This window comes from Myxocyprinus asiaticus, chromosome 50 (genome assembly GCF_019703515.2).
Source record: "Myxocyprinus asiaticus isolate MX2 ecotype Aquarium Trade chromosome 50, UBuf_Myxa_2, whole genome shotgun sequence".
In the NCBI taxonomy this organism is placed as follows: domain Eukaryota; kingdom Metazoa; phylum Chordata; class Actinopteri; order Cypriniformes; family Catostomidae; genus Myxocyprinus; species Myxocyprinus asiaticus.
In genome coordinates this window covers 17,653,893-17,669,590 of record NC_059393.1, presented here as the reverse complement: position 1 = coordinate 17,669,590, position 15,698 = coordinate 17,653,893, and the positions used below count along the sequence as shown (strand labels likewise).

The 15,698-nt window shown below is 39.6% G+C and overlaps 1 protein-coding gene across 1 annotated transcript in view; it reads right to left on the bottom strand.

The window, feature by feature from the left end:
• Positions 1–15,698, bottom strand: part of slc30a7 (solute carrier family 30 member 7) — a 40,163-nt gene that overhangs the window by 17,003 nt on the left and 7,462 nt on the right. The window contains exons 3-7 of the mRNA XM_051694328.1: positions 11,571–11,684; positions 11,130–11,217; positions 10,898–11,027; positions 10,591–10,737; positions 10,351–10,401 (exon numbers count right to left, since the gene is read on the bottom strand). Coding sequence (XP_051550288.1) covers positions 10,351–10,401; positions 10,591–10,737; positions 10,898–11,027; positions 11,130–11,217; positions 11,571–11,684 — 530 coding nt within the window. The remainder of the gene's footprint in view (positions 1–10,350; positions 10,402–10,590; positions 10,738–10,897; positions 11,028–11,129; positions 11,218–11,570; positions 11,685–15,698) is intronic.

The window sequence follows — 15,698 nt, the reverse complement described above, 5'->3', positions numbered from 1 at the left end:
TCTGTCTTTTCTTCTGAAGTCCACCACAAGCTCCTTTGTCTTACTGACGTTGAGGGAGAGGTTGTGCTCCTGACACCAGTGTGTCAGAGTGTGCACCTCCTCTCTGTAGGCCGTTTCATCATTGTCAGTGATCAGACCTACCACCATCGTGTCATCAGCAAACTTGATGGCATTGGAGCTATGTGTTGCCACACAGTCATGTGTGTACAAGGAATACAAGAGTGGGCTGAGAACACAGCCCTGTGGGGCTCCAGTGTTGAGGGTCAGTGATGAGGAGATGTTGCTGCCTATTCTAACCACCTGGCATCTGCTTGACAGGAAGTCCAGGATCCAGCTGCACAGCGAGCTGTTTAAGCCCAGAAGTTCTCATCTAGCTTGGAGGGCACTATGGTGTTGAATGCTGAGCTGTAGTCTACAAACAGCATTCTCACATAAGTGTTCTTTTTTTCCAGGTGGGAGAGAGCAGTGTGTATTGTAGATGCAATGGCATCATCAGTGGAGCGGTTGTTGCGGTAAGCAAACTGCAATGGGTCTAGTGAGGGAGGCAGCACAGAGCAGATGTAATCTCTGATTAGTCTCTCAGATCATTTGCTGATGATGGGGGTCAGAGCAACAGGATGGCAGTCATTTAAGCAAGTGATTTTGGATTGCTTTGGAACAGGCACAATGGTGGACGTTTTAAAGCATGTGGGGACTACAGACAAAGAGAGGGGAAGGTTTAAAATGTCCGTAAAAACCAGCCAGTTGGTTCACGCACGCTCTGATGACACGGCCTGGAATGCCGTCTGGACCCGCGGCTTTGCTGATATTCATCCATCGGAAGGATCGGGTTACATCCGCTACAGAGACGGAGAATGAATTAACCTCTGTAGCTTCGGCCGCGAGAGCTCTCTCCACGAGGGCGGTATTATTTCCCTCAAAACGAGCATAAAAAGTATTTAGCTCATCCGGGATAGAGGCAGCAGTGTTCACGGCGGAGTTTTTTATTCCCTTTAAAGTCCGTGATGTTAATTCCCTGCCACCTGCTTCTAGAGTTCTAGGTGGTGTTAAACTGTCCTTCAATCTTGTTCCTGTACTGACGTTTTGCTGTTCTGATAGTTTTTCGGAGGGCATAACTGGCTTGTTTATGCTCCTCCGCATTCCCAGAATTAAAAGCGGAGGTCCGCACATCAAGTGCCGCGCGAACATCGCTATTAATCCAAGGTTTCTGGTTCGGGTAGATCTGTATTGTTCTGGTCGGAACGACGTCCTCTATGCACTTTCTGATGAAACACGTTACGCTATCAGCGTAAACCTCAATGTCGTCATCAGAGGCTTCCCATTTCAGTTTCTGCCTGGAAGCGGGCAGAAGCAGAATGGAAGAGTGGTCCGATTTGCCAAATGGAGGCGGGGGAGGGATTTGTAGCCATCCCGGAAGGGAGAGTAGCAATGATCCAATACCCGGTCCCCTCGTGTGTTGAAACTGATGTGTTGGTGGTATTTTGGTGCGACTGATTTGAAACTGGCTTTTATTAAAGTCCCTGGTCACAATGAACGCGGCCTCAGGGTGCGCGGTTTCCTGCTTGCTTCTAATCCCATACAGTTCCTTGAGTGTCCGGTCTGTGTCGGCTTGTGGTGGGATGTACACAGCATTGATAATGACCGCTGTGAATTCCCTCGGTAGCCAGAATGGTCGACACAGAAGCATGAGAAATTCCAGATCAGGAGAGCAGAAAGACTTGATAGAATGTACGTTCCTCTGATCACACCAGGATTTGTTGATCATAAAACATACACCACCACCACCTCTGCTTTTACCTGAGAGGTCTTTCGCTCTGTCCGCTCGGTGCACGGAGAACCCTGCGGGTTCAATGGCTGAGTCTGGAATCTCCACAGACATCCAAGTTTCTGTAAGGCAGATAATACAGCAGTCCCTCGTCTCTCATTGGAAAGAGATCCGTGCTCTCGTTTCGCAGAGCTTGTTATCCAGAGACTGAACATTTGCCAGTAGAATACTGGGTAGCGGTGGTCGATTTGCACGACATCTTACTCTGATGAGAACGCCGGCTCTGTTTCCCCTTTTCCTTTTGAGTTTTCGCAGCCGGGCAGCCCAGACAAAGGGCTCCACTGGTGTGTTTGTAAACATCGGGTCGGCATTGAGGAATTTGAAGTCCGGTTTACGGTGTGTAATTGCTGAACCAATGTCCAAAAGTGTTTGTCTGTCATAGACAATAAGGCAGACAACATCCAATACAAAAAACATAAGAATTGTAAACAAAACAAACAAAACACTACAATGTTGTGTCGGAGCTCGCAACGCAGCAGCCATACTCGGCGCCGTCTTGAGTCCATGGAATTGTTCGGGATGCAAAGAAAAACCCACAGGTAACCTCAGGAGAAATACAGGCTGCTCTGGAAAAAGACGGTGTGGTTGTTTCAAGGAGCACAATACGACGATACTTTAACAAAAATGAGCTGCATGGTCGAGTTGCCAGAAAGAAGCCAATGCCACAAAAAAGCCCGGTTACAATATGCCCGACAACACCTTGACATGCCTCACAGCTTCTGGCACACTGTAATTTGGAGTGACGAGACCAAAATAGAGCTTTATGGTCACAACCATAAGCGCTATGTTTGGAGAGGGATCAACAAGTATTGTGCTCCTTGAAACAAGCACACCGTCTTTTTCCAGAGCAGCCTGTATTTCTCCTGAGGTTACCTGTGGGTTTTTCTTTGTATCCCGAACAATTCTTCTGGCAGTTGTGGCTGAAATCTTTCTTGGTCTACCTGGCCTTGGCTTGGTATCAAGAGATCCCCAAATTTTCCACTTCTTAATAAGTGATTGAACAGTACTGACTGGCATCAAGACTTTGGATATCTTTTTATATCCTTTTCCAACTTTATAAAGTTCCATTACCTTGTTACACAGGTCTTTTGACAGTTCTTTTCTGCTCCCCATGGCTCAGTATCTAGCCTGCTCAGTGCATCCACGTGAGAGCTAACAAACTCATTGACTATTTATACACAGACACTAATTGCAATTTAAAAAGCCACAGGTGTGGGAAATTAAACTTTAATTGCCATTTAAACCTGTGTGTGTCACCTTGTGTGTCTGTAACAAGGCCAAACATTCAAGGTTATGTAAACTTTTGATCAGGGCCATTTGGCTGATTTCTGTTATCATTATGATTTAAAAAGGAGCCAAACAACTATGTTATAATAAATGGCTTCATATGATCACTATCCTTAAATAAAAGACAAAATTTTACAATTTCTGCCAGGGTATGCAAACTTTTGAGCACAACTGTATATGTATATACAGGTGCATCTCAATAAATTAGAATGTCGTGGAAAAGTTCATTTATTTCAGTAATTCAACTCAAATTGTGAAACTCGTGTATTAAATAAATTCAATGCACACAGACTGAAGTAGTTTAAGTCTTTGGTTCTTTTAATTGTGATGATTTTGGCTCACATTTAACAAAAACCCACCAATTCACTATCTCAAAAAATTAGAATACATCATAAGACCAATAAAAAAAAACATTTTTAGTGAATTGTTGGCCTTCTGGAAAGTATGCTCATTTACTGTATATGTACTCAATACTTGGTAGGGGCTCCTTTTTGCTTTAATTACTGCCTCATTCCGGCATGGCACGGAGGTGATCAGTTTGTGGCACTGCTGAGGTGGTATGGAAGCCCAGGTTTCTTTGACAGTGGCCTTCAGCTCATCTGCATTTTTTGGTCTCTTGTTTCTCATTTTCCTCTTGACAATATGATTCTCTATGGGGTTCAGGTCTGGTGAGTTTGCTGGCCAGTCAAGCACACCAACACCATGGTCATTTAACCAACTTTTGGTGCTTTTGGCAGTGTGGGCAGGTGCCAAATCCTGCTGGAAAATGAAATCAGCATCTTTAAAAAGCTGGTCAGCAGAAGGAAGCATGAAGTGCTCCAAAATTTCTTGGTAAATGGGTGCAGTGACTTTGGTTTTCAAAAAACACAATGGACCAACACCAGCAGATGACATTGCACCCCAAATCATCACAGACTGTGGAAACTTAACACTGGACTTCAAGCAACTTGGGCTATGAGCTTCTCCACCCTTCCTCCAGACTCTAGGACCTTGGTTTCCAAATGAAATACAAAACTTGCTCTCATCTGAAAAGAGGACTTTGGACCACTGGGCAACAGTCCAGTTCTTCTTCTCCTTAGCCCAGGTAAGACGCCTCTGACGTTGTCTGTGGTTCAGGAGTGGCTTAACAAGAGGAATACGACAACTGTAGCCAAATTTCTTGACACGTCTGTGTGTGGTGGCTCTTGATGCCTTGACCCCAGCCTCAGTCCATTCCTTGTGAAGTTCCTTGTGATTCAAATTCTTGAATCGATTTTGCTTCACAATCCTCATAAGGCTGCGGTTCTCTCGGTTGGTTGTGCATCTTTTTCTTCCACACTTTTTCCTTCCACTCAACTTTCTGTTAACATGCTTGGATACAGCACTCTGTGAACAGCCAGCTTCTTTGGCAATGAATGTTTGTGGCTTACCCTCCTTGTGAAGGGTGTCAATGATTGTCTTCTGGACAACTGTCAGATCAGCAGTCTTCCCCATGATTGTGTAGCCTAGTGAACCAACCTGAGAGACCATTTTGAAGGCTCAGGAAACCTTTGCAGGTGTTTTGAGTTGATTAGCTGATTGGCATGTCACCATATTCTAATTTTTTGAAATAGTGAATTGGTGGGTTTTTGTTAAATGTGAGCCAAAATCATCACAATTAAAAGAACCAAAGACTTAAACTACTTCAGTCTGTGTGCACTGAATTTATTTAATACACGAGTTTCACAATTTGAGTTCAATTACTGAAATAAATGAACTTTTCCATGACATTCTAATTTATTGAGATGCACCTGTATATATATATATATATATATATATATATATATATATATATATATATATATATATATATATATATATATAAACAAACAAACTGCGGTTACGGTAAGGTACTTACAACTGAAGTGAATGGGGCCATGTCCATTAACTTTAAAATGCACACCATTTCAGATTACAGGGTTTACAGGCATTACGTCTCTATGGCAACAGAGTTGTAATATTGGATATAACATTAAACACATAAGGTACGTTACATCTTGTGGCTAAACTTTTTTTCAGAAAGATTCACCAATCAGAACTGCGGCCAAGAAAGCCCGCCAAACAAGCCCAAAAGCGACCAACCAATCACATGACATACTGTTAATGACGCAAATGTCTCCCGTCACCCACAAACTACTAGATTTGTTTATATCAGAATAATTTGCAATTAACGTGAACCACATTGTTTCTACGCTTAATCAACAACCTAAAATCAATAGTTTTATATATTTCCACCATTTTATTTTTGATTGCCATTCGCAATGCTTTATGGCTTAGAACTTTTTTATGAAGGATTTTATGAAAAGTCTATGGAAGAAATCAATGGGCAAAATACTTCCGGAAACAAGACGGCTGAAAAAGTGGGCGGGCACTGTTGCGCTCTAGTCAAGTCAAGTCTAGTGAGCCAAGTCTTCTGTCTGTTTTTAGTGAGGAACACAATTTGTATGGCATGCCGAGTTGCTACCTATGTAAAGAGTTTCAAATCGAAATGTTGAGATTCCGTTTCGGTTAGAAGGCAGCTCAGTATGTTTTGGAACAGAGCTTTGGTCAATTATAAATGTCCTGGTTTCATTTGACCCAGTGTGAGGTCTAATACTAAGTAAAGTTGTGTCTGAGATGAGGGTACAGCATTTGCCAGCACATATCCTCAAACATGACTACTGTGGACAGAACGAACCCGGTGCCTGGGATACCATCTCTAGCGGTAAGCCTCGAACTGATGAAGTCATTGCATAAACATTGGGGACAATGAGGTCATACCAGTCCATCTCAGAATGAATGTGGCAACCTGCAAGACTGCCCTCACTTCCAGAATATTTTAAAACACAAGCACATTTGCCCCCATCCTGATGTTTGTCTCATACTAAAGTTTCAAAAATGCAAACAAAATCCAACATAAAACAAAGGCAGTCTGAGTAAACACAAAATACAGTTTTTAAATTATAATGTTATTTATTGAAGCAAAAAAGTTTGAAGCAAAACCAACTGGGCCTGTGAAAAACACATTTCCAGAATATATTAAAACACATGCCACGAGAAGTATAAATGAGTCAACATTTCCAAACTTAAAGGTCTGTTCTGTCCTGTCTTCATCAACACTAGAGAATAGTTGTGGCATGCTAAGAGACGGTCAACTAAGTCCTCTCATTCCCCAAGAATGAGAAGACATGATTGAGGTTAGTTTCATTTTCGCAGAAAGCACAACCACAGTAACGGAGCAAACTCATTAATATGTGAAGGCCCCATCCAAATGTGGTCAAAGCAAATACTAGCAAAATAAACCATAATGCTGGAACTCTTCGACCCGAGTGCTCCTTATAAACAGACACAATGCCCATGTTCAGAATGGCCTACTAGTTTACTCCTTAAGGCCAAAGTAAACTTTGGTTTTCAGCATGCCGATACATCTCATGCGCAGTACATGATGCAAATTCCATCAGCACAAAACTGCCTGTGCGTAGCTCAGTTTTTAAGGTGTCTGTGCATGTCGTCCTGTATGCATGTGCTGTTGACTGCTAAGAGCAGTTATGGTGCATAAAAATATGGGCTCTCGATAAAAAGAGTATTCTTTTAATGGCCTATTGCGCTTGAAAGAATGCCCTAGCCTTAAGTGAACACTGTACAGTGTATGGGTAACTGACCCATAACCTGTCCATGGAATTTTCGACAAAGATTTTAGGTACAAAATTATATGAAAGTGCAAAGGAAAGTGTATTGGATGCTGGGTATTGATAATGATTTCCCAATTTGATTCCATTCCATTTCACAACCCCTTGATTCGATTCAAATTTCGCTTTGATTAAATTCTGATTCATTTGGATACATCTCAGTTATACTGTAAATTTTGCTTTAAAATTAACAACAGGCACAAACTAAGCAGATCAATTGCAGTTTTTAACATATATAATAATCAACACAATCCAAAGAAAAGTAGTCAAGTCATTTTTATTTGTATAAAATTGGTTAATGTATTGGTTAATGGAGAAAAATAACCTTGGGAGAATCAAGGTTAAATCTGGGGGCGAGTATCCTTCTGGCTAAACAGCGTGAATATAATCTAATATTAGTTATTTATGTGTAGAACAAGTCATGGTTTAAATGAGTAAACCAAGTAAATGTTAGGGGCCAATGTTAAAACAAAATGATGTTGCATGAACAGTAAGATTAGTGACAAAGTCTTTGAAGTCCATCATGTATTTAACTGTGGAAGTGCACGTAGATGCAGTGTCCTTTGTTATTTGGCTGATGAAGGCTTTGGTTGGCAGTTAATTCATTTTCTATGTATTCAACTTTAAGAGAGTATATTCCATCCTTTGACAAAAGGCTTTTGTTTTTACTTCTAGTAATCCAATAAAATGTTGAAAATGGGAGCTGTTGCAACTTCGATTCACTCGTCACAATTCATGAAATAACACGTCATGTTAATCGGACTGCATTGTGTGTACAGTATTCCACACAGTGTACTCTGTTGTATACAGACACATTTTGGCAAATGCGATAGGTAATCCAAGTATTAAAAATATTATGTACAGTACACATACAATTGACTGCAAAAAAGTAAGAGCAGTATGTTAGTGTGCCATTTAAAACAAGGGCAAAGAGGTATGGAGAAATTGTACTGGTTCAATGAGGGAAGTTGGTACAGTCTACTTGCAATTCATCACGAAGATTTGAGAAAAGGTCCCTCAACGGAATGGAGGCAGCATAACCTTTTGCACTGTCACCTCCTCCCCCCTCTCCACATGGTCCTCCCTCGGTGCCCCCTTCTTTCTCCCCCAAGCAGGCCCCCCAAAGGATTCATTCTCTGTGTGTGTGTGCCAGGGTGAAGGGGACAAACTACTTTCTCTTTTTCTACTCTTTCTCTCTGCTCTTTTCCCACACAAGCTCACACAAAGGGATTTAAAGTGACAGTGCTCCTGCACTTGCTCCGGGGTCAGTGTTAACCCAGTTAGCCCCGAGTCAAAGGTTAGAGGTTGGGATGGTCAGAACTGTCTGTTCACCACACATCAAACTCCATCATTCGGTCACGTCTAATGAAAATTAGGGTGTCATGTGACTAGATCTGTCACGATAATTACATTATAGACTTATACGATATATGGACATGACCTTGTTCATTTTTGCTGATCTCGATATTGCCCATTGTGTTTACTTGCATGTTTGTTTAAATAAGAATGAAGGTCACCAACATTTTAGCCAGTCACGCTGCTTCTGTCCTCTCGTCTGCTCTCTGTTTTGGAGGCGGGGCTGAGGCAGCTCCACACACACACACACACACACAGAGCGGACAGCGACAGGTGAAGATAACGCGTTATTCGAGGTGTTTTAATAGGTATTTTTCCCGACGACTGCATAATTCCAGCCAAATTTGGAAGAATGAGTCCAAATGGACATGGTTTCAAAGCTGCATTCCACAGCTCTGGTGTGGGAACATTTTGGCTTTAAGCCGAATGAGAGAGGAGAGCCCATTAACGTGAACGAGCCAGTATGTCGACTTAAAAACAGCAGCAACGAAATGTGACAATACAACTAACTAGGGCTGGGCGATACATCGAACACCCACGATATCATCGCAATGATTTTGCTGAAGATATGAAATTCAACAATATCGTGTATATTGCGATGATTTTAAATGAGCCTTTTATTTGGCCATTAAGTTTCATAGAGAGCATCAGTAGACTAATTTCACGATTCTTCAGGGCTGTATAATTTATCAAAATAACATCAAAATGGAGATATGATCATTTGTGATTATTTAACTGCCAAAGGCTGTGATTAAAGACAGATACAGACGCTGATCTATGCACGCGCGGGGGTGGCGGGGGCTCATGGGCTAGTGTTTTTAGCGCAGTTCACCTGCATTGTGAAGTATTATCGGTTCAAGCATTCACGCAATTCCAAACATTAGTAACCGCTAAAAAGTTATTTTCCAAATCTACAAATTGGAAACAGTAAAGGTGAGTTTGACAGCAGTTCACAAGATACTACAATTATAACTGTCAAACAAACATTGCACTTTCCTTTTCATGATAAAAGCTCCTGGTGAAGGTGAAATAAACATGACTGCACTTGCAGTGTCAAAATTGAATTAAATAGGATAGAAATATATACATTTATTTTTAACAAAACTTACCCAGAATATAATAATGATTCAGTATTATATTATAATAATAAACTTTACTGTGTTCCACAGTAATAATTTAGCATGATGCAATGTTCATCTGGTTTCCAAAAAATAAGTGAAGTAGTTTTTGCACACCTTGTTCATTCACAAAGGAAAATGTTTTTGTAAAAACATATAGAAGGTAAATAAGATTTTTATTAAGCTTCCATGCATGATTGTTTGTTAAATACAATTTTAAACATGCAAATCAATGAAAATTACATTTTACTCTCCACTGTGTTAATTTATTGAAAAACTGTGGGAAACAAGCCTTCATAATTTTTAAATAGATTTTTATTTAATACCTTTGAAATATGAATTCTACTTGGCTACAATGGCTGTTTAGATGAAATGATAGTTCCTCTGATTGAAAACAAAATACCCCACTTATGCTATTTTAGAGCAAAAACATAATTATCGAGATATATATCAAATATCGTTTTGCTGAAAATATCGAGATATAATTTCTGAAGCCATATCGCCCAGCCCTACAACTAACCTAAAAGCTCATTTAAAACATAACCATCCCATCCAGTTTTCCGAGCTGGGAACAAAAAAAAAAAAAAAAAAAAAAAAAAAAAAAAACGCAGTTGGAGATGGAGAGGGGCCTTCCCCTCTGAATATTCAAAGTCTGAATATTCTTAAGAATTAAAAGTTAATTGCTCTTTGAAAGGGTGTACTTGCATAATTATGCTATTATATTATCATTATATCAGTGGCATAAAATGGTCTTAAAATGACAATAATATAGTTTATCGGACAATATATCGTCCAATAAAAGAAGTTATCGTGGCAGGCCTACATGTGACAACTAGTTTCAAGTGGTATTCCTTGTTTAAATAATCGCATCAGTTCGGAGCTTTTGGAGTTAATATGACTACAGAACCTCATCTGCTAAGAATTCAAATTATCTATAAGAGAGGAAAAGCTGTCAAGACTTGACAGCTGTCATTACAAATATTTTCATATTTCATACACTGAAAACACTAGCTGACAGCATACTCAAAAGTCTCTAATGCCATCTGGTGGTAATCAAATAAACGAATCACAGCCATACCTTGTAATATTTGCTTGCTGGAGCCTTTTCCTGGCGTATGTGAGTGGTCATCTAAGGACACACAGATTAGAAATTAATAATTCCATACAAGACAAGATCACAATGTGTCAATATAGCTTCTGCTATTTCAATTATAACACAAAGTAACACCGACAGAACATTATAACACCAAGTAACACAACCGACTGACTATTAGAACACAGAACTAATACTAAGGAAAAAGGTTGAATTAGGTCTTACCATGGCAGTGGGGATCTTCGTGTGAATGTCCATGCCCTCCATGTGAATGCCCGTGATCATGTCCGTGCTTGGACTCATGACTGTGGCCTCCATGACTGTGTCCATGTCCCACACTGCCATTAAAAAGTGAATGACTGTGGCCATGACCTTAAAAAGATTAAGCGTCAACATATTTATCAGAAATTATAAAAATTAAGTTCTCTTGCAATCTGGCAGCGAGAGTTTCATCATTTATATGAAAAATGTAAGATCATGTGCATATTCTATACAAGAGGGAATTCCAGAAACTAAGATCAAGATACCACACCTTCATCGCCGTGCGAATGTCCATGTCCTCCATGCTGAAAAACAAATATTCCTACAAGATTCACCAACAGTCCTGCTATGGACACCGGCAGCAACCGTTCATGATGTACATCAGGGGGTTCTAGCGCCCTCTGGTGACGACAAAGCAAGACAGCAGCAACCATAAAGAACAAAATTTGTGTATTTCACAAGACACAAGGTATAGCAACTGATCTGTTTTATTTTGTGCATACCTCCACTCCCTCAGAGAAGATAAAGAAGGCTGTAAAGATGAGGAAAAGGCCGTTCACAAAGCCTGCAAGAACTTCTGCTCTGACATACCTACAAAACAGATGCATTTTTGCTCAAGAGGACTTTCATAACGCAACCCAAGACATGCCATTTCCTGTCATTTTTTCCCATTGTTTTTCTATGTAAACATGTGTTAGAAAGACGTCTTTGACCATTTTGCCAAACATTGCCCGGGAGCACTGCGTTTTTTTAGATGCGTGTTAAAAAAAAAAAGAACGTCAACTTCTATATGCATTCGGTTATAACCGCTGCACTGTATCTAGCTTTTTTCAGTGTAAGAACGTGTTGACTCTGAACGGCCCATTGTAGCACACCACAAAAAGGCTGTATTAATCCAAGTTAGTCTGAAGTACATGGCAAAATGCAATGCTATAGTCTCTTACCCGTATGAGAAGGAGTCATTGGATCGCCACCGTGAGATCACTGACGCTGCAAGACCTGCCAGGAGAGCAGTGCAGTCGAAGAACATGTGAAAGGAATCGGATATCAAACCTAAACTGAGAATCAAAGCAAGACAAAAGTGTTAAATAGTCTCAAAACTTGAGAAATTCATTACACCCGTTATTGAGGTCAGAGTCGCAAGGTTAAGAGCTTTTGTGAGACATTATTCACTCTTTCGTATAAAACACATATGTTATACAAACAGATAACAATAAGTGAATTACATTCAATTATTTAATAAAAATGGAAATAATTTATTTTGTATATTGTAACATGTTTTCATTTTCACGTATTTACAGAAACTTTTGTAATGTTAAAATAAAACAAAAAACAAAAAACTTCTGTGATGTAAAACACTGTCAATTATGAATAAAACCCAAGTTTCTGTTCAGGATTTCCATTTTATTTAATAATTAAATAACAGAATCAGCTTATATAGGCACACATCATATAGGCCTAATGAAAAATATGTAGCCTATTCAATTAAAAATGATCTAGGAATGTAGGCCTTTGTAACTAGAGGTTTAGCTACATTATTACCTGAAGCTCCTTGGTGGCTAACTTCAAAATCGTAATTGCACAATGTGCAAAATGCATGATTTGGCAGTTTTGAGGGGCGGAGGCACGGCCATTGCTCCTGATACTTTGTGAGGAACTTCTGGGGGGCATGGGCTCGCTTCTTTTTAGGAAATTATCACATTTATTTTAAAACAAAATATTTATTAGTCATTAACAATTTTGTTCAAGGTGATATTTTTTTAAAATCAATAACTGTCCAATAAGTGAAAGGATAGCATTTAGCATTGCAGGGGCTAAAGGGGTGGGGGGGGGGATTAGATTTTTAAGATAAATGTTCAAAGTGGGCTCACATTGACTGATCCAATCACAATGGAGATTTTGTTTACAGACTACTTGAGATGTTAAGAAATGTCTAATGTGATTGAAATTAACAAGAAATGATGCACCCTTTTCTGAAGAAGTTATTTTGAATAAGCAAAATCATAATTTATTACTCAAAAAAGAATCTTGCTGTCTCAAAAGTATTTTCCTAAGCTGACAAATTGTGCCCAGTAACTATTGCCCCGGTATCTACACTATATCAATATAACCCCCCTGGGGGCCTTTTACCCCAGGTGTGTATTAAAAACAACCTGCTGTTATTTCTTTTAACACAAATCATGTTTCTCCATCAATATTCAATAAAAAAACATTTTTTGAATCTTGAGACACTTTGTGACCAGAAAAAAAGCTAATTATATATATATAAAATATACATACATACATACATACACACACACACACACACACACACACACACACAGCATTCAGAAAGTATTCAGAACCCTTCATTTTTTTCACATTTTGTTATGTTGCAGCCTTATGCTAAAATGCTTCAAATTAATTGTATTTATTATTTTCACATCAATCTACACTCCATCACACGACCATCACTGCAGCACTCCACCAATCTGGCCTTTATGGCAGAGTGGCCAGACGGAAGCCTCTTCTCAGTGCAAGACACATGAAAGCCTGATTGGAATTTGCAAATAAGCACCTAAAGGACTCTCAGACTGTGAGAAACAAGATTCTCTGGTCTGATGAAATGAAGATTTAAATGTTTGGCCTCAATTCCAAGCGTCATGTCTGGAGGAAACCAGGCACCGCTCATCACCTGCGCAATACCATCCCAATGGTGAAGCATGGTGTTGGCAGCATCATGCTGTGGGGGTGTTTTTCAGCAGCAGGGACTGGGGGACTGGTCAGGGTTGAAGCAAAGCTGAAAGCAGCAAAATACAGAGATATCCTAAATGAAAACCTGGTCCACAGCACTCAGGACCTCAGACTGGGCTGAAGGTTCACCTTCTATGACCCTAAGCACACAGTCAAGACAACGCAAGAGTGGCTTAGGGACAACTCTGTGAATGTCCTTGAGTGACCCATCCAGAGCCCGGACTTGAACACAATCGAACATCTCTGGAGAGACCTGAAAATTGCTGTCCACCAACGGTCCCCATCCAACCTGACAGAGCTCGAGAGGATTGGCGGAGAACAATGGGAGAAAATCCCCAAATCCAGGTGTGCAAAGCTTGTCACATCATACCCAAAAAGACTTGAGGCTGTAATCACTGCCAAAGCTGCTTCAACTAAGTACTGAGTTAATGGTCTGAATACTTTTGTCAATGTGATATTTTCTTTTCTTTTTAATAAATTTGTTATCAAAAATCTATTTTTTGCTTTGTCATTATGGGGTATGGAGTGTAGATTGATGTGAAAAATAAAGCATTTTAGCATAAGGCCGCAACATAAAATGTGAAAAAATGAAGGGGTCTGAATACTTTCTGAATGCACTGTATGTATGTATATATATATATATATATATATATATATATATATATATATATATATATATATATATATGTATATACATGTACACAGTTCTGTGCTCCTTATTTCTTCTATTTTTGTGTATTTTTCATACTAAATTGTTTTAGATCTTCAAACGAGATATAACATAAAACAAGGGCATCCTGAATTAACACAAAATACAGTTTTCAAATAAATATTTTTTTTATAGAAGCAAAAAAGTTATCCAACACCTATATCACCCATGCAACAAAACGAACTTAAACTTAATAGCTGGTTGTATCACCTTTAGCAGCATAAACTGCAACCAAATGCTTCCGATAACTGGAGATCAGTCTTTTACAATGCTGTTGTCAAATTTTGGCCCACTCTTCTTTGCAGAACTGCTTTAGTTCAGCCACATTGGAGAGCTTTCGAACAAGAACTGCCCGTTTAAGGTCCTGTCACAGCATCTCAATCGGGTTCAAGTCAGGACTTTGACTAGGCCACTCCAAAACTTTAATTTAGCTTCTTCTGAGCCATTCAGAGGTGGACTTCCTCCTATGCTTTGGATCACTGTCTTGCTGCATGATCCAGTTGTGCTTGAGCTTCAACTCACGGACTGATGACTGGATGTTCTCCTTTAGGATTTTCTGGTTGAGAGCAGAATTCATGTTTCCCTCAATTATTGCAAGTTGCCCAGGCCCTGAAGCATCCCCACACTAGTGTTGTCAAACATACCGGTTTTTCGGTACCAAGTAGGTACTAAAATAAAAAAAGATATAACAATACCAGTGTTTCTGCAGTACCGAGCACTGACTCTGTCCGGAAACAATGCGCAATATGACTGACATACGACAGCTTTAAAATGCTCACAGGCTTAATTTGAATGCATTCTCTATTACTCCTTTTACACTGAAATGGACAACTAATCCAAGTGATATGTCCTAATGTGATTTATTAAACCGCTGAAGGCTGCAATCTTAGCGTGGATGAGCTGCGTACTTTGAATGTATAAATCCGACCGCTCATACACTGGACACTCCACAGACATTGAGAAACATTCACGTTGTTTGAGATGACAAAGCAGAGCACTAATCCACTGTGAACCACGCAGCACATGAAAACTGTATATTTTTTAATTAAATCACAGCATTTGTGCTTTAATCTCAATTCAACTTTATTTATATAGCATTTAAAACCAAGGGTGTAGCAGCCGTGGGGGACATGTCCCCCACACTCTTTAAAAAGGTGATTTTTGTCCCCTGCACTTTTCCAAGCTAAACCCATTCCGAGTCCAAATGGTGGATTTGTATACAGTATTCTTTGCGTTTTGTTACTTTGGGCTGATTGAGCAACCATCCAGCCAATCACAGATGAGTTTCATGAGCCAAAACAACCCTTACATAATAGGCCATCAGTCAGACAGTCTAATCTATGCGGCTGTTCATTTCTACAAAGTTGCTTTCAACAATGCTCATTTATCCATGTTTTTTTTTTTATCAGCATTGATGTTGATCTAAATTAATAATCTAGAGATGAGGAACACACAAATGAGAGTTATTTATCAGCATATTCTTGATTGGCAGCATTATGTGAAATGCACTGCAGAAAACAAACAAAAGAACAATCCTTCTTTTAAGCACACATTGTAAGCGGAGTTTATATCAGCGCATGAGTCTTCATTAAGTTATGCTTTTTACATTATGTTTGTGAGGTAATAGTTT